General features: G+C 41.6%; 2 protein-coding genes and 1 long non-coding RNA gene across 4 annotated transcripts; 1 reads left to right on the top strand and 2 right to left on the bottom strand.

The window, feature by feature from the left end:
- Positions 1-343: 343 nt before the first annotated feature.
- On the top strand, positions 344-15817 carry LOC118283412 (lutropin-choriogonadotropic hormone receptor). Its single transcript, XM_047334916.1, is given in 15 exon segments — positions 344-521; positions 4605-4702; positions 4799-5006; positions 5296-5367; positions 7599-7673; positions 7915-7989; positions 9254-9328; positions 9594-9671; positions 9862-9930; positions 10381-10455; positions 11253-11351; positions 11927-12115; positions 12281-12334; positions 13699-14762; positions 14765-15817. Coding segments are annotated over 15 exon segments (2514 nt in total). The 5' UTR covers positions 344-456; the 3' UTR covers positions 14983-15817.
- LOC118283418 lies at positions 3604-4702 on the bottom strand. The gene is made up of 2 exons (XR_004784549.2): positions 4559-4702; positions 3604-4516 (listed from the first exon to the last, which is right to left on the bottom strand). It is a non-coding gene; the product is annotated as an uncharacterized LOC118283418 (long non-coding RNA).
- Positions 15818-16258: 441 nt separating the features above from the next.
- On the bottom strand, positions 16259-21216 carry gtf2a1l (general transcription factor IIA, 1-like). 2 transcript variants are annotated; one of them, XR_004784547.2, is made up of 9 exons: positions 20859-21216; positions 20081-20182; positions 19762-19888; positions 19433-19476; positions 18954-19047; positions 18309-18850; positions 17199-17429; positions 16935-17008; positions 16259-16833 (listed from the first exon to the last, which is right to left on the bottom strand). XR_004784547.2 is itself a non-coding variant. In XM_035605329.2 (9 exons), exons 1-9 carry the CDS (start codon positions 20880-20882, stop codon positions 16726-16728), a joined length of 1362 nt encoding a protein of 453 aa, XP_035461222.1. In that variant the 5' UTR covers positions 20883-21212; the 3' UTR covers positions 16259-16725. The 2 variants fall into 2 exon arrangements, 1 of the variants encoding a protein (XP_035461222.1); XM_035605329.2 differs by having other exon boundaries at positions 16935-17024; positions 20859-21212.
- Between the last annotated feature and the right edge of the window lie 1434 nt (positions 21217-22650).

Genomic DNA, 22650 nt, shown 5'->3' with positions numbered 1-22650 from the left:
CTGTCCTCTGAACACTCCACACGTCTTATACACAGAAACGTGATAAACAGTGTTTTCCTGCTTTATGGGCCATTCATGTTTAACTAGCAGCCAAATTATTTATATTGTGGTTGAAGACGGCACTGTATCAAAGACTGTGAAAGTCGATGAATGGAACAGATTTAACCATAATCTCTCTTGTCACATTTTGGCTGATGCAGAGTTCTCTGTCAGAGGTATTTGCTTATTATATGATTTATGATTTTCTGATAAAAATAAAGAGTAGACTGGTTAGATAATAGCAGACCATTCCTTACAGCTATGAATCCAAGGTGCTAAATGTCCAGGGCCGGATTGTGCCCAGCAGGTACAGAGAGTGCTGTCCTCAGATGTCACCTAGAAAGTGAGTAGCCAGTGGACGGGTGGATCGGCCCGTCGAGCTGCCCAGCGGCGGACATATCTGTCCTTCGGAGCGAGATGTGTCCTCAGTGGACAACAACACCTCTTCTTCTGGATAAACGTCACAGCATCCACAGAAAAAGGTATGTTAAGATGTGTTTATCAACACAAATGTGCCAAGGGCTGGGCCTCAGTCCAAGTCTCCCCCTCTCTATCTAACACACACACACATACACACACGCACACACACACACACACACACACACACACTTAGCCAACCCCACTACTGACGCTGTAGTCCAGCTGGCACCGAAGTGGATGCTTTGATGTTGGTAGAGGCCAAAAGAAAATATGCTGGAATTGCATGAAGTGTAGAAGTTCTGATCGATTCAAACATATTTTAGCTGCTGTGCTGGAGATAATGTTGACACATTTGGAACAATGGCATTTAAATGACTGCAATGGTGTGTGTGTGTGTGTGTGTGTGTGTGTGTGTGTGTGTGTGTGTGTGTGTGTGTGTGTGTGTGTGTGTGTGTGTGTGTGTGTGTGTGTGTGTGTGTGTGTGTGTGTGTGCGCGTGTGCGTGCGCGTGTGCGTGCGTGTGTGTGTGTGTGTGTGTCATTTTGACCGTCACGGTGCAGACAGGACACTATGTATTGTAGACTGATTACCACCCAGATAAAACATTTGTGGTATGGGTCAGAAAAACTAGTCAACTAAATCATTGGATCTATTTTCTGAGGTAGGGTGAGGGGAAATGTGCTCCAATAATCAGTTTTCTCTTTACACCACCTATATAAAATTACTAAATATTTTGTGCTGACTGGTTTTAGTCGTCCATACTGATTTCTGTACATCACTCTGTGAGTCTAGATTATAATTTGGGCTCACTGGCCTCCGCTGAGGTTGTAACCATGGGCTTGTGACAACACTGATTATTCTTTAGCCCTGGATCAGAATGAATCTGTGATCAAAGACCAGCTGGCTTTTTTTACAGTAGGAACTCTGAGCTGGATCTCAGCTATGAAAGAGACATCTGTTGATCAGACTGAAGAACTGAAGCCCCTTCTGACGAGGGCTATAGTAAGAGCATCAAACCGCACAGTGCATGTTTCAACATGGTGGAAGAGATCATGGTATATGAGAGGATGAGAGCTTTTTTTTTTAGCTCATGCAGTGATGTGGAACCCTGTTGTTACTCAAATACTCTTTGTTGTGAGTTTACGGTGGACACGGTTCCTGTCCCGTCTGCTTGTGAACGGGTTAACTCTCTTAATGCGATATCTCTGTGATTTATTTCTGATTTGTCCAAGGACCCGTGAATTACTGCCCTGATAACCCGTCAGGAGCATTGCCCTGTCTACAAATTGTTAAGTTTGTGTGCGTGTGCATACGTATGTGATTGGGCAGTGCAGTAAGAGCGGACAGCCTCAAGGTCATAAGCCATTAAAAACACGGCTGCATAAATTCCCTCTAATAATTCATAATAATGACTCCCCTGTTTGTTGGTTGCTTGTTTATCCCACGTTCAATAGCATGCCAGCCTCATGGTGCTCATACTGCAAAATGGCTTCTGAGTGGGAGTGATTAGAGGGCATATGGAAATGATTATAACCTGCTGAAGTGGAAGTATCGCAGATCCACAACACTCAAATATAAGCCCCTCATGAACGGCGAGGATTAAGACAGTAGATTAGAAAGTAAGTGCAAGTCCTCGTGTGTGTCTGTCTGTCTGTCTGTCTCTGTGTGTGTGTGTGTGTGTGTGTGTGTGTGTGTGTGTGTGTGTGTGTGTGTGTGTGTGTGTGTGTGTGTGTGTGTGTGTGTGTGTGTGTGTGTGTGTGTGTGTGTGTGTGTGTGTGTGTGCGCTTTTTTTCTTGGCTCTGTTTCAGTCTCCTTGACTGTCACTTCCTTGTTGGAGATATGAGTCTCCTTGAGTGTAGAGCCTTGATTTTGTCAAAGTTTTGAAGCCAGAACAGATTACTGTGGTCCTCACCGTTCTTCCTGATTATCATTTGGGCTCTTACGACATCATGAGTATGTTGAAGTTACAAATCACTGCAGAAGGATTTATTTAAATGTCACTGTACAGTGTGATGCAGTGTTTCATCAAGTTAGTGAAATAAATTACAATCTAAATTTAATAGTGAGCTCATTCATTTGACTTAGAGCAGGGATTTTCCTCAGAACACACTCAGTAGCCACGTTGCCAATTAACTCAAATACCACACCGATGTGTGCTCGCTCTTCAACTCGCTCCCTGAAAATGTCACTTCATGCGGAAATAAGCAAACAGCATTTGACACCAATTGCTGCCTCCAGCACTTTCAAGAAAGACTGTTGTGACTCTGAAGCCCTGATGTGCTTCACTGATGTTTGTGCTCCTTTGGTGTAACTGCATGTTGTGTTGCTTGTGTTCCACTGTTTCACGGTAGCCATGCTACGGCTGGGTTATGTACAGGGGCGATTCTAGGATCAGAGCTTAAGGGGTGCTGATGATCCAATGATCCAAAAATTGCCCTTTATTTTTATTTTTAAAAAACTGTACATTTTAACATAACTTTGGACTATCAAGATACACATACAGACAGTAACACCTTGGCTTTAATATCAACATGTGATAGCAATTGCGTGCGTGCGTGTGTGTTGTTTGTGTGCGTGGGGGGGGGCAGTGGAAAGGTGGGGATAGAGAAAGTGGACCAAACCATATACTGTCTGTGGTTTTGACCATCTTTAAGCTTGTCAAACATTGACTTGCGTTTAAACGATTAAACAACTTATTTTTTAGGGGTGCTGGGACTCAATTTAGGGGTGCTTGAGAATGTCATTCTGGGTTGTGTTATGCTTCTCATGCTCTCCCGGTGCGCTCTGACAACCAGCAGGATGCTGACGGGTCAACAGCCTCTCACCCAGAGGCAAGAAGCACCTTGTCCCTAAAAAAGGAATCTCTAACTACATACAGTAACAAAGCAAGTGAAGGCGACGCACACCAAGAGTCTGCTGTCAGGCCACATTCACACAGGTCTGACTGACTCCTCTGTCCTATAGCAATAATGAACTGTAGAAGTGATATTGCCGTCACTGTCGAGGGTGTTAATCTCACTTGCCTCAAACTAAATTGGAAGAGAAAGTGCGTTGTAAAAAGGACGAGGTTACGAAGAGACAAGAGCAACAAAACCAACCGAGCAAAAAGACCACAAGGAGACACAAAAGGAACAGAGAGAAAAAATTAGCTTGAATTTCTTTTTGAAACACACGTATCACAAAATAACCACAAGGACACATAATGACCACGAAGAGACAAAAAAATGACCATGATCTCATAATCTGCCCGCAGCTGCAGGCTGTCTGCAGTTACAAATATCAGCACTGAATGACGAGTACAGAACGTTACTATTAATGATGTCCAGAGTTTATTGCCTTAAATGTAATCCTGGCCATGCTTTTTACTCATTTAACAAATGTTTCCCCCCTTTTCTAAAACTGTGCCCCAGTCTGACACCCCCTCACCCCCTGTGCCCCCACTTCAAATCTTTCTAAGTCTGCTCATGCCACCTTATTAAAACGAACTGTTTCAAATGCAATTTAACCGTGTATTTATCTAACAGTGTATTTATTATACACAGTTTCCAAAGTGTCAGCGTTCGCTGTTCAAAGATAAATCCAATGAAGCAGGCGAAGGGCTGTCTCCCATAACACAGCCAGTGCTTGAAGAGCCGCAGCAATCGAACAATCAGCTCAGTGCGTTAGAATATTCTGTCCAGCATTCATGGAATTTTTATTGTCATCGTTGTCATCTCATAGCCCAGCCTAAGGAACCACAATAGCTGAAAGAAGCCTTTTTAACTTTCCGTCTGAAAGTTTCTTAACTCTTAGTTCTTCTTCTTTTGAACTTTTCTCCTTCGTCCTGAATATTGTTGATCAGAATTTCATAATTATTTGTATGTGGAGGCTATAATAAAATGCTATTTTATCCCTGAGATCTATAGCTACTAAAATATCAAAATGAAAGCCACATTTGGAAAGTCATTTATCAAACACGAATATGAGGGACAGCATGACTGTATGTTCGTGATCTCCACCCACCGAGCGTCACACCTCCGCAGTCGAAGACCTCTGAACACACACTTCTGAACACAGACCTCTGAACACACACTTCTGAACACACACTTCTGAACACACACCTCTGAACACACACCTCTGAACACAGACCGCCCCTGTGTCACTTAGTTGCCGCTTCCCGGACGCAGCGCAAACAAACCTCTCGATTACGGCAGCACCTGAAGGCAGCACTGGATCCCGACACGCAGGGGAGCGTTTGAGCGCAGGTGGAGAAAAGAAACGCAAGATTATTTACTTTTGAACTTTGAGCAGATTTGACTGTTTCTTTTTCTTCTTCACACACATTCTTTTCTTCTCTTTTGGTCCAACACATGGCTCAGTGAGTGGGCCGGTGGCACACATGCCTCTCTGGGCGCTCTGCCTGCTGGTCGCCCTGTCCGGTGTCCTGGATGCGCGCTCCTGCTCGTCTTTTACCTGTCCGGCCATCTGCCGCTGCAGCGCGCACACTCTCCAGTGCAGCAGAGAGTCGCAGCTGGCCTCCCGGCCGGACAACGTGTCCGTGTCCACACTGTGAGTAACCGACCTCTGCAGCTTCACTGTGCATGGACTGTCGTGTTGTCTACCATCTAATGAGTGTCAATGGTCTGTGGTGCTTCACTGCCTTCTCAACTCATCAGTGGCTTTCTGCCACTTCATGGCCTTTTCTTTTCTCTCCTCTGGGACATGTTGTGTCTGTCTCTCTCTTAATCTATATTATATTATGGATCATCAATGTAACGGCTGTGGAAGGGTAAGCTTTTTATTTTATTTGACCTCTAGAGTGTAAATGTGGACTTAAGTTCATTTCTGATTGTCACAGATGGCTCCCTCATCTGCCCTTGACAGCAGTCCCCACTCATGCCTTCAAGGAGCTGATCAACATCACCCTCATGTAAGTCGCCATGATTCTTGATGCATTTGTGTTGAGGTGAATTAATGAAGTATTAAGTTTGAATTGAACTGCTACATACATTCAGTCCTGCTGACACAGGACAATCAAAGGACTTCAAAGGAATTCAACCTTGAGCAAGGAATAAGATATTACATAAATTGTGCACTTACCTAATTAACTTAGTTAAATGTATGTTTTATGCTGCCAGTCTTGAATCATGACAGAATTTGGACATTAAACATTAACCACAAATATATTGAAAGTTTAAATAAACCTTTAAAAACATTCACAGAAATATTATCAATATTATAAATGTCATCAATATTATAATCTGTTTTGGTACACACCTAGTTGAAGTGTGATATGTATAGGGCAATGGAATAAAAAAAACCAAAAACTTTCCAATGTGACTGTTGCAAATTAACCTTCAAATACAGTAAGAGATATTTTCCGAGTAGCACCTTCCATTGGCCTGTGTGCAGAACATCACAATATCCACTTTGGAAAAAAAGGGTTGAATCAGGTCCTTTATTTAAATATGTAGAGCATTTCACAGCAGGAAATAAAGCAGGAATGTTTATTTGGAACATGTACAGACGTTTGCCATTCTCTCTCACCTCACATCAGAAGCCTGGAAATTCGTGGCCCAAATTTGGTCATATTTTAAAGTTGTATACAGTTCACTGTACAGTGAACTGTTATCAAATACAGAAAAGCTGATTTTCCCATCCATGTGATTTTGTGTCTATTAAAATGACTTCTTTCTATGTTAAAATATTTTATAAATACCATCTTTCCAGCAGTAATATGAGAACTATGTAATTTTCTTACAGCAGTACAAATTATTCTGTATCATCAGCCTTCAGACACTAGTCCCATTGTGTGGTCATGAAAGTGTACGTGTCTGTTACGTATGCCAGTTATTCCATTCCAAAAGGTGATTTACCTTTATTCATTCTAGTGCCTCGTCAAAAACAATCGTTTGAAAAAGCAGACAGCTGCAAAATAAAATATCTCATAGTGGTGAAACCGCGAAGGCCACCTATGTAAAAGCTGGATACGCTGCAGTCTAATTTTTTCATAACCAGCTGAATTGATAGTCCTAATAGTTTGACTTTATCTCAGCTGTTTCTTGGTTCAAATGGTTACCAGGCCAACATGTTTCAGCTAAATCTGAATACAACAGAATTACATATCTTACCCAAAAATATTGTCTTTCTAGGGTAAGTTGCTGATAAAAATGCCTCATCTTTATTAGGTTTCCAGCCACTAAATACTCTAGGCTTAAAGCCATAACATTATGCTGACTGGGTTCCACTAGTTACCAAAAGCAGATATGAAATGTTTGTTAGGCTGTGGTGAAATCTCCCTGCTCCTCAGGGACTTGTCTTATCAGATACTAAAACCCGTGTCGAGGTAGAATGACATGAGGAGCTGGCGTGTGGTTTGTCAGCTTCATCATGTCAAAAAGCTTTTCATGAGCTGCGAGTGGTAATTATGACACACGACGCAGCGCAATCACAGGGGGTGATAAAAGGAACTATATATATATAAGAGCTGTACTCTACAGATGGAGTCATTTAATTGTTTCTCACTTTGAAATGAAACAGAATGACCTCAACCCTAAAGTGTCAGCTGATTACTGCAGAGTGGGGGACTGAATCTGTGATTAAAGAAAAAAAAGATGGGAGAGCGGCTCAGTAAAAGCCAAGTCAGCCATCAGAAAACAAGTGTTCAAGGACAAATCAAGAACTCTTGTTGACTTTGTTTGACGCGTCACTTAGTCTTCCTGGCCCAGATGCATCTGTGAAGTATGTTCTGAGCTTTTTCAAACATGAGGTGAAGCGCTCGTGTGTGTGTGTGTGTGTGTGTGTGTGTGTGTGTGTGTGTGTGTGTGTGTGTGTGTGTGTGTGTGTGTGTGTGTGTGTGTGTGTGTGTGTGTGTGTGTGTGTGTGTGTGTGTGTGTGTGTGTGTGTGTGTGTGTGTGTGTGTGTGGTGCCCTACAAGTATGAATTGTCAATGGTATTTTATATATTTTAATATTTCCCTAACGGTTTTGTATCTCTCTTTACCTCTTTTAAAGGCAGTACATTAAAAAGTACGTGTGTGGAAATGAATCCTAACAAGCACTTTTCTGCTCCTAGAATTTATTTCACTAAAAATCCATATTTGCTGGCTGGATCTGAGAGAATTCTGTTGACTGATGTGGAGCCACTTCTTTGTTGTCACAGTGAGATTTCCATGAGCGACAGCATCACACGGATACAGAGACAAGCCTTCCTCTCCCTCCACAGCCTGGAGCAAATGTAAGTGACACGTACCTTCCACCACACATCATATTCAACTGCGATGAGAGCAATTATCAATTTCAACAGCTGCCGTGTGTTCATTTCATTTAAGTTTCACAAGATTCGTCTCCCAATTACACAGCGGCGTGTTTAATCCATGACTTTCGGATCAGCTGATGGAGGCATGGCTTTGTTTGTTGTCAGCAGCGGAGACAACAATTGTAATTACTGATGTTTTTCCTCGTTTGTCTTCCTGCAGTTCAGTGCAGAACATCAACAGTTTGAGGGTCATTGAAAAAGCGGCCTTCACCGACCTGCCCAGACTGAAATATTTGTAAGTCATTTTGTTTTTACATTACTGTTAATTATCACCTATATATACTGTACACGCCACTGACCAGCCAGTGGGTTTGTCATTAGTACAATCTCATTATGAATTCATATGAAATGTAGTGGAGATCCTAAAGTTTCCAACATGTAGACTTTAGGTTTTTTTTAAGAGCCACCAGTACTTGAATAACAAATTTTAATGTTGTTGGAGTTTTAGACGCCTCATCAATTCAAATATTTATTATAATGAGTATAGGAATTAACCTTACCAAGCCCTCATCTGTATCATGATACACTGTGATGGTGAACATGGTTAATATTACACCTGCATAACAGCATCATGTCATTAGCAGTTAGGCTCAAAGCATTAGCTCGTCTAAGTGCAGCCTCCCAGATCATGACTGTAGATTCTTAGTCTTGATATTTGTTATTGTTTGTGTTTTTTTCATGTTTGCCTGTTGAGTCATGTGTATTTTTTACAACGGCACATCTAGTGACCGATTTTGCAAACTAGTTATCGTGCATAAATGCTGTGGCATGTGGCAGTGGTCCATGCTATGTCCCTATGGAGATAAACATCAAATAGATAAACAATGACGGGTATGGAACAAGCCCATATGACGCTGTCACACAGAGTCGAAGATGAAACGGTGTAGATGGGAAACTGCAAAGGGGCAAACTGGATGTTCAGGGGCAGTAAAAGGTCACTGTAGCCACTGATATCATCAAACTTGTCCTGAATTAGACACCTGCCACTTGGCTGGTGGCATGGAGTGTGAAAAGTGAGTGCATTCAACTGGCAGGGAAGCTTAAATGAATAAGTTACATTATGGGAATAAAGGTTTTTTAGGCTTGACCTATATTAGGAACTAAAAGTCAGGATGTCTGCATGAATTTTCAGAGTTGTTTTTTAAATAGGTCAAATGGAAGTGTATTTTTCTCCATGCTGTAGTTAACTCTTATTTTTCAGTCAGTAAATTGTGTCAACTTCCTGTTGTTACCTAAAAACACTGTCAGTCTTGTGTCTTGAACTGTTAGTTAACTAGAATTTGAGATTGCAGATCAATTGAAAAAAAAATACTCAATATGAAGATGGGTTTTTTTTATCTAGCATTTATTGCTGCAATTTAACTGTGGAAAAAAAGTTCTCAAAGGTTACAAGCATGGTGACATGAGATAAACCATATTTAACAGCGAATGTTTTCCAGAACTGAAATTTTCCCCAACTGAGACTTGCGATTGTCTGCCTCTGCTGCTTGTCTCCACAGGAGGATCTCTAACACGGGACTGTTGAGCTTCCCAGACTTCACAAATGTCAATTCCTTGATGCCAAATATGATTATGTAAGTAATTCAATATAAAAACTACTGTTTCTAAACTGGATTAGTGTTTTTCTGCATGTTGCAAAGCTGCACGTTCTTGTTCTAACTTAAGTGGAACCCAAGTTGTTCTTCCTGAGGCCAGTTCCATGTTTTATCTATCAATGTCACGATGCCACCAACCCCACTGCAAATCCTCCTTTTCTCTATGTTTATACATCATGTGTCTAACTGAGTGTTTAGCCAAACCATCTGAGGGAATTGTGGATGTTATCTCTTCCATGCGCAGAGAAGTGATGGACAACGTAAGGATCGTTTCCATTCCTGCCAATTCTTTCCAGGGTATCACAGAGGAGTATGTCGACATGTGAGTACAGGAGCCAGATTCTTTTCTTACAACACATTTTATTAGAGCTAGGAGCAACAATTTGTCACAATTGGTAAAGAATGTTTTGTGATGTGTCTTATGCTTATGTAATTGAATGTTCAGTTATCTGTCCTTGGTGATAGATGCTTCTGTCAACAAACTAAAATTTAGAACAATGTGTCCTTGGCAGGACCCTGGTTGGAAACAGCATCAAGGAAATAAAAGCTCATGCGTTCAATGGAACCAAGCTCAACAAATTGTAAGCATTTTGGATCATCAAGATTTTTCCCTTATACAGTTAAGCTATAAGCAACAACATGAGTTGATACTGTGTGTTGCTGTTGAGTATGTTTTCAGATTTAGGGCTTTTCTCTTTCTAATCGTTAAAAACGGAATGTACCAGTAAACAAACATCATATAAGACTAAACAAAGATTGGATGCCCTGTTGTTTTCTCACTCTGCCGCCGTACTTCTGAATGTTGATGGGGATGAGATATGTGCAGACACTGTGCAGTCTAAAAATAATGCTCATCTTCCTCCGTGTGAAATTGAGAAAACTAAAAGTAGATGAAAGAAAGTGGTTTTGGGCTCTGTTGGCCATTCACATGTCATTTTACATTTTCATTTCATATTGCATGTTAACTGAAAGGCTACAGTTCTACAGTTGGGAGTGGAGGTCGTTTGTTTGACTTTTGATGTCTTTTGTAGAGTTTTGAAAGATAACGGTCATCTCAGTGACATTCATGAAGATGCCTTTGAAGGAGCCATAGGTCCGACTTCACTGTAAGTAACTAATTCAACTTGATAAAACCGAAGTAAATATCATGACTGTTTTTGAGGAGTCAGTTTAAAAAATCAGTGTTGGAAGAAGAATTTTGTTTATTTAATACTGCCATAATCAATATTTTCATTTCAACAGAGGATCACATGACTACTTATGTTAAAGTGCTCCATATCTGTTGGAATATGTGAGAAGGGAACTGCTAGCTAGTATGTTCTATCAACTTAACTTTCATGTAAATTCTTTATATTGATTTTCCTTATTCTTTATATTTTTTGCACTTTGTATATTTATACATTTGTATGTAATACTTTATAGTGTATATTTTGTAAGGTGTGTTGTGTGATACCTGCTGAGCTTGGGATCAATTAGGTACCGATCTTATCTCATCATTTCTGCTGCCCCCAAGTGGCCAAAAGAAGTTATTACATGTATAAAATACTACATTTCACATAAAAGTTGTGCATTCAAAATGTTAAAAAAAAAATGACAGTATCATAAGTTGGTTAAAATAATTGTCACACTAAATAGCCCTTTTTAGAAGGTTATTATTTTTCTACTTTCATTTAAGTATGTTTGGCCATTGACAATGTAAAGCAGAAAGTTGACAGGAAATTAGTGCACCTGTAATGTGTTAATTCATATCGTAAATTTAAAATAGTTTGAGGTTAAATATGTAAGAGGACAATCATATATTCTCTATCTGTATTTGTTTGAATTAACGAAATTAGAGTGATTACATGTGTACTGGGTCAGGCAAGAATATTCATAACTGTTTATCATTTTATTCTATAAACAGAGCAGTGACAGCCGGTCTGTGTAAACAACCAACAAGGCAGCCAGGACTGCTGAATACTGATCAGAGAGCAAACAGTCTGAGGAGCATGCGACTCGCAAGGTCTCTGATTCCAAGCTACCCCATTTTGTAGATATGAAATTTCCGATTATCTTGGTGATGAATTAGTGTTTGTGGTATTCACTGTATCCAAGTAGTATCCAATCAAGAGCAATGTAGAGCCTGAGGATTATTTTGCTTAGGATGAAATGAATTCAGTCCTTAGTAAATGGCAGCGTAATTACGACTTCCATTCTGTGATGAAACATTTTTGCAGTGAATGTGCATCTCTTTAGAAAAACATCATGATTTACTCATTGGCTTAATGAAAATGAAAACACTGAATTAGGGCTTGGCTGCCAGTCACTAGGACTCGGTGAACACCTTTGGGAGATTTAGTAGATTTTGCCAGGAACAGCATTTCTACCCACGGTTAACAAAACACCAAACGATGGCCCTTCTCGTGGGAAAGCCTGGATTTGTATTCCTCCAGCAGAGATGAAATTACACGAGATCAAAGACGTAATAGACGTAAACTGTCCTAGTGGCTTGTATCAAATTTTAGATATTGTATTTTTTGTTAGTCCTTTCTCATCTTCACTTCATGTATGTCTACGTTCTGTGCGTATGTGATTCAGGGATGTTTCCTCTACAGCTCTGAGATCCCTCCCATCTAAAGGGTTGAAGCAGGTGAGGTTCCTGAAAGCCACCTCCGCCTTTGCACTGAAGACTCTCCCTCCACTGGAAAGCCTGACTGAACTGATGGACGCTGAGCTCACGTACTCCAGCCACTGCTGTGCCTTCCACAGTTGGCGTCAGAAAGAACGGTAATAACCAACAACTGCGCCCAGAAGCGCAACAAATGCTTCAACATCTGCATTTAAAAATGTCAAAAGCTCTGTCCGATGAATACAGATAATAAGCAGCTTGGTCATTATCAGTTGAGTTTATTGACATTATGTGGTCTAACCTTTTCCTTTTTTTATTTAAAGGGAAAGGGCCTTAGAGAACTTACCAACGTTTTGTGATTTCTTCGATCCTGAATTGTAAGTTATATCACTGCCTCTGGGACTATACTGAACTATTGGGGTTGGGGGAGTGAATTTTATATTTCAATTTTTAGTTCCAACATAAAAAGTATTTCCTCTGGACCTTACCCTTAAGTCAAAAAAATATAACACCATTACAACATTACAGTGATGCAGCTCATTTTGACATTTCTAAAAATTACCTGAGAATTTGAAAAAGAGTACTAGGCATGGGCCCATATGAGATTTTGACGGAATGACAACCTTGGGCAGAAATATCACGATCTCACGGTATCGCGTACCTCTAAAATATCAGGGGAAAATAAAAATATTTGCACATTTTTTGCAAATTACCAAAATGTACTTTATTTTTAAACAATATATTAGTTAATGTTGTATATTAACATGTAGAACATTATTGAACTATTTTCTTGAAAAAAACCTTCTAGTTGAAATTAAAATGAATGCAGTCTCTTGAGTGTTGTTGATGGTGATTGTTTGACTGCTCTGCACAGCTCGTGTTGGAGACACTTGTTCCTCTGCAAACTACGCGACCTGGGGGACGCCACTGCACTTTTTGGTTCCTTAAGTAGGCTATCTGTGGTTCTGGCTGTCAGCTGGAGGACAGAGCCAGCTCGGCAGAGCAGTGCCTGGTGCATGATTAGCACTGATACGTCTTCTTTAAACTTATGGCGCTGCGGCATTTAATAGTGAGACAGACTGTAACCAGCACTGCACGTTAGCACATTAGCAAAACTAACGGCACGCTCGCTCACACAACACCGGGCAGGGCACAGGAATTAAAAGACAGTTCATACCTTCTGGGCGGTATGACAGGAAATGGTTTCGGAACCATGGCTTTTTGATACCGTGAAACCAGAAACTGACCCATGCAGGCAAATGGCACGAAGTAGTGGATTGGCAAAATCTTGTTGAATAAAATATTACATGTTTTTGTATTTTAGAACCAAGCACAGTCACTGTGTTAAGTAATTAACTAATGGCATTTAGATGATTTTAATGAGAAAAATAAACTAATAGACAGGATTTTTTTTTAACAATTGATCCAAATATTTTATCTTTTAAAATATTAAATAAAATTTTATTTGTATATCGCCAAATCACAACATACATTGTCTCAAGGCACTTGACATAGCGAGGTGGAGACCTCATAATATTACAGAGAAAACTCAACAGTTCCCACAATGGGCAAAAATTCCTTTTAACAGGAAGAAATCTCTAACAGAACCGGACCGGTCATACAATTCAAGAAAAACATTTACCCACCCCCCTCTCTGCCTCCCCTCACCCTACTTTTCATACCGTGGTTGAAGCAGATAGTTTGCCTTGATCAATCTGTGTATCAACTGTGTATCTTTCAGACTGCCCTCTACAGATGGCGTGGATTTTATTGATGACTTCAAATATGAGTATCCTGATCTGGAGTTGTATTGTCTCACTGTCAAAGACCCCTTCATCAAGTGCACCCCGAGGCCTGATGCCTTTAACCCCTGCGAGGACCTGCTGGGCTTCCCCTTCCTACGCGCTCTCACCTGGATAATTGCAGTTTTCGCTGTGACAGGTAACCTGGCTGTAATGGTTATTCTGCTTATTAGCTACCATAAGCTAACCATCTCCAGGTTTCTCATGTGTAACCTGGCGTTCGCTGACATGTGCATGGGGCTCTACCTGATGCTCATTGCCTTCATGGATCAGTACTCCCGTCACGAGTACTACAACCACGCCACGGACTGGCAGACGGGGCCGGGCTGTGGCATAGCGGGGTTTCTGACAGTGTTTGCCAGTGAGCTATCAGTGTATACACTGACTGTAATTAGTGTTGAACGCTGCCACACCATCACCAACGCCATGCATGTCAACAAGAGGCTGCGGATGCAGCATGTGACAGCCATGATGGGGGCAGGTTGGGGTTTCTCTCTGCTGGTTGCCCTCCTCCCTCTGGTGGGGGTCAGCAGTTACAGCAAAGTGAGCATCTGTCTGCCCATGGACATCGACAAGCTGGGCTCTCAGGTCTACGTGGTGGCTGTGCTCATCGTCAATGTTGGCGCTTTCATTTTAGTCTGTTACTGTTACATATGCATATATCTGAGCGTTCGCAAACCAGAGCATTCGTCAACTCGTCACGGAGACACCAAGATTGCCAAACGCATGGCTGTGCTCATTTTCACTGACTTCATATGCACAGCGCCAATCTCCTTCTTCGCCATTTCTGCTGCCCTGTATAGGCCCCTCATAACAGTGTCTCACTCAAAGATCCTGCTCATCCTTTTTTATCCCATCAACTCCCTCTGCAACCCTTTCTTATACACCATCTTCACACGGGCTTTCAGGAAGGACGTGTGTCTACTGCTGAGTCGCTGCAGCTGCTGCCAGGCCAGTGGCGACTTCTACAGGTCACAGACTCTGGCCTCAAACCTCACATGTAGCCAAAGACACTCACCAGAAAACCTCACTCACTTAGCTCCTATACCTGTCAATTCAAGATGAAGGGTTGCTTTTGTCAACAAGGGAACCACATGCCTATCAACATAGAGATTTTTTATGACCTTGCTAAAAATGTGCCATCTCTCAAGATTTTCGGTCAGATTGTGAGTTTTGTACATGTCAGACAACAGGTGCTGCAGCCTCCATTTCCCCACAGGTAATGTGGCACAAAGAAGCAGCTCAATGGAGCAGGAATGGGGAACAAATAAAACAGGCCAGTTTATTTGTAAAGCTAATGGGCACATGATTGATGGTCATGTACATAGGCGTGTCTAGCCCATTTTTAGGGGTGCTCAAGCAGTTGGTTTTTTTAAAAACACAAGTCAATGTTTGACAAGCTTGAAAATGGTCAAAACCATAGACAGTATATGGTTTGAGCCACAGCCCTGCAGTAGCCAGCGCACACACAGTACATCTAGTTCGACTGTGTGGTGCGGTGGTTCCAGTAAGTAGCTCAAACAACGATGTGTTACACATTTCTTTACTTTTACCACTCGATACCAATACGTTATAATCATCAGTCTCACAGATCACTATGTTGTTAGGTAGGGTGAGAGAAGCTAGCTGTTGTGCCATTGCTATCACGTGTCGATATTAAAGCCAAGATGTGTATGTCTGTATGTGTATCTTGATAGTCCAAAGTTATGTTAAAATGTACAGTTTAAAGAAAAATAATGGACAATTTTTTGGGAAGCTTTTTTTTTTAAGCTCTGATCCTAGAATTGCCCCTGGTCATGTTTTTAGATCAGATAGTTCTATTAAATGATGAATAAGTGGAAATTATTTATTCTGTCCTTAGAACGCTTGAGATTTTATGTTTAACTCCAATGTAGAAACTGTGATGCACGTCATTGTTTAAGTGCCATCTACTGGATTGTGTTACTCAGGAGACTCGAGAGACTGCAGACTTGAAAACTGGAGCCTGTTACTGCTGTTTAAAATGTCCTGGATTTTCTCAATAAGACATTTGATTAACAATAAAACTGTTAAACTACATTTTCAATTTGTTTACCCTTTCAGAAAAAGCTGTTGAGATACAAAGATTCACATGCTAAACCACCAGTTCTTTTTTTTACCCTTTCCTCCAGAGAAACACTCATTAATTTCCTATATGATATATCATTGTATTATAAAGAATTAGTTATTTCAATGTGATGCATTATGTCACTTAATATTTTGTTTTGTGACTCGTTAGTCAAACTACCCTCCACATTTGTTTCAAGCTGTAAGTAATGCCTTTGGTATCACAACCACAGCCAGAAATTAAAAAGCATCTGGCATTGCTGCTGGAGTTTTCCTGTTAATTCATAAATAGGAGGCAACAGGGACCTTTTTGATTTCAATTGCAAACTGAAAAAAACCTAATTGTGAAAGCTAATATGACAACGGCTTTGTACCGAGCTGCATGGGAAGAAACGAGCTCATCGACTCCACTACAACAGTTACAGCTGAGTATATTTGATTTGTGATCAAAAGGGAAAAACATTACAAGGCTAGAAAAGCAAACAGCAGGAGGCACCTTCAAAGACAACATTGTCATGACATTAGAAAAACAAACTCCGGGTCAAATAATGTTTGGCTCCTCTAAATAAGAAAACCATTTAACGAAAAATTACACAACATAAATTCATGCTGTTTGTCCCAGTAAATTGGCTTCACAAGCAACACTAAGAAATCTTTTGTAGCATCGTAAATGACTTGCAGGATTGCTCTGATAATTACATAACCTCTCCCCTCACAAAAAAAACAGGTGTCAGTAATTTTGCAGTTGTGTTTTAACGTACTGCTCTGTGAGCCAAATGAAACCACCAAGAGGTTATTATTATTATTGTCTTTCCCTTTTAAATCATTGTTTTCCCTCTTTCAACATGATTATCTGATGTGTTCAGGAGAAATAAAGCTCATTACCACTCAGCTTCCCCAACCGCTTTGGAGAACACGTAGTCCCTGCCAGCGTAACACATCACTCCATCTTTCAAATGAAACTTCCAGCGGTTCTTACTGCGGTGAATCTGCGATAGAAGGCACATTTTACAATGTGAACAGTCGATATGCAGCACTGGGCTTTGCGGAGACGTAAATAATGACCAGTGGGGAGCTGACATGTTCTTACTTTGTCGTACTGGCAAACGATTACGTTGTCGGTGTCAAAGAGATCCGGGATGTCCTGCTCAATCACATCATCGCCTGAATTCAAAGGATCCTCAGAAAACAGAAAGTGTGTTATGAGAAACAAATTGTTAAAATGTGCAATCAAATAAATGCAGTTGGGGAAACCGATGTGTGCTACCTGCAAACGTTACTGAGGCTCAAAGTTTAGCATGCAGAGCTGTTTTAGTGCAAAAAAGGACTTAATAATGATATGACTCTCGCTCACCTCCTCCTCTGCATTTTTATCTGCTCCCTCGCTGTCACTGCTTGAGATGCTGTTGCCGTCACTGCTCCCATCTCCTTCCTGCAGCACCTTTATGGCCTCTGCATTGATTATTCCCAGAAAGTCGTTTACTTCCAGGGGAACTCCATCGTCCACCTCGACGTCAGAGTTGTCTGCAGCACCATCCAGCTGAACGATGTCGGACAGTTCACTGTAACTGTAGTCCAGGTCCAGCTAAGCAGGAATTGCAACAAGAAGCGTTTAACAGTTGAGCCATGATAATGTTAAGACATTTGAACTTGGAATGGGACTAACTGCTTCAGTACAACTACTATTCTTTGAACAACTCATTTGCCCGCTTAAATAAGCTTCAGATGAAGATGAAGCTGGGACATCTTGACTTTTACTCCCTAGTATGGGTCAAACTCCATAAATATTATTGCCTTCACTTCCCACAGTGCAACAAGTCTTTCATCACAGCCTCTATCTGGTGAACACCCATGTCTTTTGAATGCCACAGCTACATCCTATAACACTGTTATTTACTAAAGGTCTTTTAAAAGAACTCTTGGCCAGTTCCTTGCCAAGAGTTGGAAAAAAACAGATCGATAGTAGTTCATTCCTGCCCAGTAAATATAAAGCTACAGCCAGATAGCGTAGCTTAGCATAACGCTATTGGTTTTGTTTGGGTCTTGTATTAATTAGTGCATTTTAGAGGTATTGTAAACCAGATCATGTAACCACTGGACAGAGCCAGACTGGCTGTTTCCGGCTGTATCATTATGCTATATAAGGATATGAGTTGTTAAGTCTGATCAGAGAGCTTTAATGGATGTTATGTTGATTGATATATGTTGATGATTTTACTATCGATACTGTCAATTTACACTTTCATGTAACTTCACTTCATTCCCCTTCTGTTTTATGATGCATTTGTTTTCCCTTTCCGTTAAGCACTTTGTAACTTAGTTAAGTGCTATATTTGTCCCTTAATTATATTTCCCAAAATGTAGAATTGTTCCCTAAACGACACATCTGCACCACAACATCTGGCCTGTACCTAATACTGTTTCTGGTGTTCTCTTCAAAAAAGGATTATTCCCATCAAATTACCCCGAGAACAGCTTCAGACTGATCCTGAGTCTTTGCCGGTGCCAGATTCCTTCTCCTTTCTGCTTTCTCTCGCTCCTCCTCAATCACTTCCTTCAGGATGTCATCGATGTCTCGGGTCTTCAGCTGTGCCGTCTGTGTCAAAGCCTCGTCTGTGCCGAGCGGGAAGTCTAATAACTGACCGCAGGGTGAGGTGGTCATACTGAAGTTCACTGGTTCAAGTTGGGCACTGGGCTCATTTTCTCCCATCGTGACCTCAGGCGGTGGAGGGTGGACCTCCTGAAGCTGCGAGGCGTTGGCAGCAGGGACTTGTGGCTGTTGAAGAGGGCTACTCTCCAGACGGGGGGGTAAATCCGGCTGCTGTGGCAGCTCTGTGTCAGAGGCAGCGTGAACAGGGGGTGGCTCCACCTGCTGGGGATAGATGGTATTTGGTGGGACTGCAGTTGGCTGAGGGGCAGGAGCTTTCTGTGTGGGCCGGGATACAGGTTGCTGACCAGCTGGGGCCTGAGTGACCACAACAGGAACATTGACCTTGTAAAGTTGACCTTAGTAAGATAAAGGAGAAGAGTTGAATGTTAATTTAAGTTAAGTTAGTTTAATGAAAACAATAAGAAATTTGGGTCCACAGCAGGTGAAGTCATTTCGTACCAGAGGCTGTTTGTAGAGTGACTCCTGCTGGTATCTGCACAGGGTACGCTAACCCAGCAGGGAGAGAAAAAGTAGCAAGTGTCTCCGAGTTGTTCTACAATCAAACATTGTGAGTAAAGGAGTTAAATATTTGACAATATTTGACAACCATCTAATTAAATATGTGTGGTTCAGATTCGGTTCTATCACATTTTTAAAAATATGGCTTTACAAACTGCTAGATTTCAGAGGAAGATTCAAGTCTCCAGTGCTTTAAGACATGATATCCAATTTGCTTGAATTTAATGTTCTGATATATTTCAAGCTATGGTTGCTAATATTAAATTGGTTAAATTCTGACACTAAAACATGAAGAAAATATTAGGACAAAACACTGTCAACACTGTGCATTCAGTAGTGATAAAAGTCAACATGCTTGTCAAATTAACATCATTAACAGCAATAGGAGGAGATGTACTGTAAACCTAGAGGACACTTGCCTTGAAGCTGTGGATATTCTGACTTGCAGGGATCACAACTGAGGCTGAGAGCAGTAACCAGAGCAGAGCAGGTGACACACACACACACACACACACACACACACACACACACACACACACACACACACACACACACACACACACACACACACACACACACACACACACACACACACACACACACACACACACACACACACACACACACACGAGCAACGGGATTTATGTACAAAAATGTCACAAATTATTGTTGTAACTTTACCCACACTGTGTCATTAAACTACTTTTAGTTTGACCAACTGCATTCATCATCTGGTGACGTCCGTTACCTGTGAGTTCTCGATCGGCCGACTGTCTGTAGTTGTCGGGGAGCTGGAGCACAAAGTTGGAGGAGCTGATGTTGTTTTTCCTGAAGTCTTCCATTGCTTTCGACTGCATCATCTTTGACTCCCAAAGCTGCATAGCAGAAGACACAGCAGTCTGTCTTCCTGCTATGGTGCATGCTCCCATACTACACTATCCAACTTTGCTGTAACTGACAACTTTAATGCAGATGTGTGGTATAGGTTGTTTTTATTTATTTATTTATTTTTTGGTTTTTTCCCAAAAGTGAAGCAGGGTTGTGTAGAAAAAAATACTGCAACTCACATGTCTTAAATCGTCCAGGACGCGATCTTCAAGCCCCTCGTCCAAGAAGAGCTCCCTCATACTCTCGATCACATCGTCAATTATGGACAAGTAGAGTTTGGCCTAGAGTTTGTTACACAAAAAACTGCAAGTCAGAAGCCGACGAGCTTCTCTGTGAGGATAAATCACTGTTACATTACATTCATTTTGCTGTGGTGACTTTCAATCACACATCAGATGCAGGCAGGTAGCATTAAGGGCCTTGCCCAAGGGCTCACACGGGATTTTATTTTATTTCAGACGAATTCCTGAACGGGAATCAAACCCCCGTCTTCTGTACCAGAGTCAGCGGCGTAACCCACTATACCAGCTGATGACATATAACCGTCACTCTTCATTTTGGCTCACATGTAATAAGTCAGTAGCCTAGAGTATTACTTTATTTGTTCCACTACATTTCAGGTGAGACTCACTCTGCGTTTCAACTCATCTCGACCGAACACCAAGTGTTGCGGACTCACCTGAGCGGACTCACCTGAGCGGACTCCTTAAAGAGCCAAACACACAGGCCAATGGTTACAGCTGGCGATGTACAAAGACATCGTTCGCAATTCTGAGATTTGGCTCTTGACAATAACATGATTTAAACTGCGCCGAGCTACAATAATTGAGTAGCCGGGGGCTAATTTCCCAGTTATGAGGCTTCCTCACGACCAGACTTCAGGGCCTTCGTGAAGTGACGACACCATTTGCAATTAGTCGGCCTGTAGCGGAGCTGGTGTAAAAAAGCCAGACTTACCACCGGGCCCGTGTTGGACAGCATGGCTCAAGGCGAAGCTGACTGCGGACCAGTGGGCTTCCATCAAAGTGGAAACACGTACAGCACAAAGTTAACGCTGAGAAAAGTCCGCGGGGTTTTCGGCCGCAGCAGCTTGACGGAGCGCGCGCACACGTGACACACGTGACACAGGTGCCCGTGATGAAGCTCCGCGCGGAGGCGTGGTCGCGGAGCCGGGGCGTTCGATGCTTTTTAACAATGCAACGTCCATAATTTAACAAGGCACGTCCATTATCTACCCAAATGAACGCTTGAAGCTTGCGTAAAATGTTTACTGACGTCGTCGATCAAGTGAGAAGAGCCATGTTCTCGTAGACTCCGAAGAAACTGACCTGTTTTTGCAATCTTTTTGGAGACGCCCTCTGCCGGTGATTCCAGAGAATGCAGGTTGTAGGCACTTCCGCATTGGCTTCTTCATTTCCAGACCCGGTGACCGTGTCTGTTTTTATTTACAGTCCGTGATGCTGTGCTCCAGTGAAATATGGCCCTCAACAATTGTCTGGTCATCTACTGTCTGCTGGTTTCGCTGCTACTTTGTCTGTCGTTTTTCTCGACAACCACTAATTTAAAAAAACAAAAAAACAATCACAGCGCGCGCTGCAGCTCCTTGGGTGCTTGGCAATACACCCGCCAAATTTGGATTAACGGTTGTTGAGAAAGTGAAATACTGAGAGAGATTTCTTTGAAAACTTCGGACATGCCTGCACACCTGGACATCTTACCTTCACCCACAACTTTCTTCAAATATATATATTTTTTTCACAGTAAAACCTGCACAAACAAAAAAATTACACAAACATCCTAATGCTGAATATGGTTTCAGTACCGTGGCAGTAGATACTCTCAGTTTAGAGAGGACTGTGGTCGCCCAATCCGTGAGAAATATTCCTGTCCAACAGAACATTTCCATCTTTGTGGGTTTCTTCCAACAGAGAGCTTTGCACAGCATTGCACTTTTCCACAGTCCTGGGGCCTCAGCATAAGTACAGTCCCCTGCTCCCATGAGCGCAGAGGGCCAGTTTTAAAAAAAATAGTTTAACCTTTACAAAACGCTTCGTTTTGAACTTGGTGATCAATAGATTTGTAGCGACCGCAGCAAGCCGTGACCCCCCGAGCCTCCTACGAGCATCTGTTTGGCAAAGCTGGCACTCTTTCAACACTGTGGGATGACTCCTCTCTGATGAGTATGAGAGCGCAGAGGCTGAAGAGCAGCAGCATCACACACTCTACTTGAAGTGTAAGAAGATGAAACTTCATTTAAAATATTATCCTCTCTAGGCCTGCTCAGAGCCTTTATGAATTGCAAGTATGGTCAATTTAGAGCCACAAACACAAATCCCTATTATGATCAGATATAACTAACTAAATGCTGTCATGGTTAATTATATAATGGTGATGAGTAGAGAAACAGTTGAAAACGATAGGGATTAAATATTTTGATACACACTGTATGGTTAATATTCTGTCTTTTTAATGTTTAAAGACCGGTTTTACACCTGATGCAGCACTTCAAGATGATAACCCTGTCCAGTGAGTAATCGCAATGTATTATTGTGGTGTTTCAGCATGTGCAGTATCTTCAGAATCATGGGGCCACAACTGGGGTTTTGTTCGGTCATTGTTTGGTTGTTGAAGGATTGCTTTCTGAGCATATCACTTCATAATACCCTGCCTGTATGTCACAGACGTTTCGTTTTTAGGTGTTTTCCACATGCCAAAACAGACTTAGTGAGGTATAAACTCAAATTCTTGT

Source organism: Scophthalmus maximus, chromosome 10 (assembly GCF_022379125.1).
Source record: "Scophthalmus maximus strain ysfricsl-2021 chromosome 10, ASM2237912v1, whole genome shotgun sequence".
In the NCBI taxonomy this organism is placed as follows: Eukaryota; Metazoa; Chordata; class Actinopteri; order Pleuronectiformes; family Scophthalmidae; genus Scophthalmus; species Scophthalmus maximus.
The sequence above is the reverse complement of the archived record's forward strand: the minus strand, read 5'-3'. Positions and strand labels throughout refer to the sequence as shown.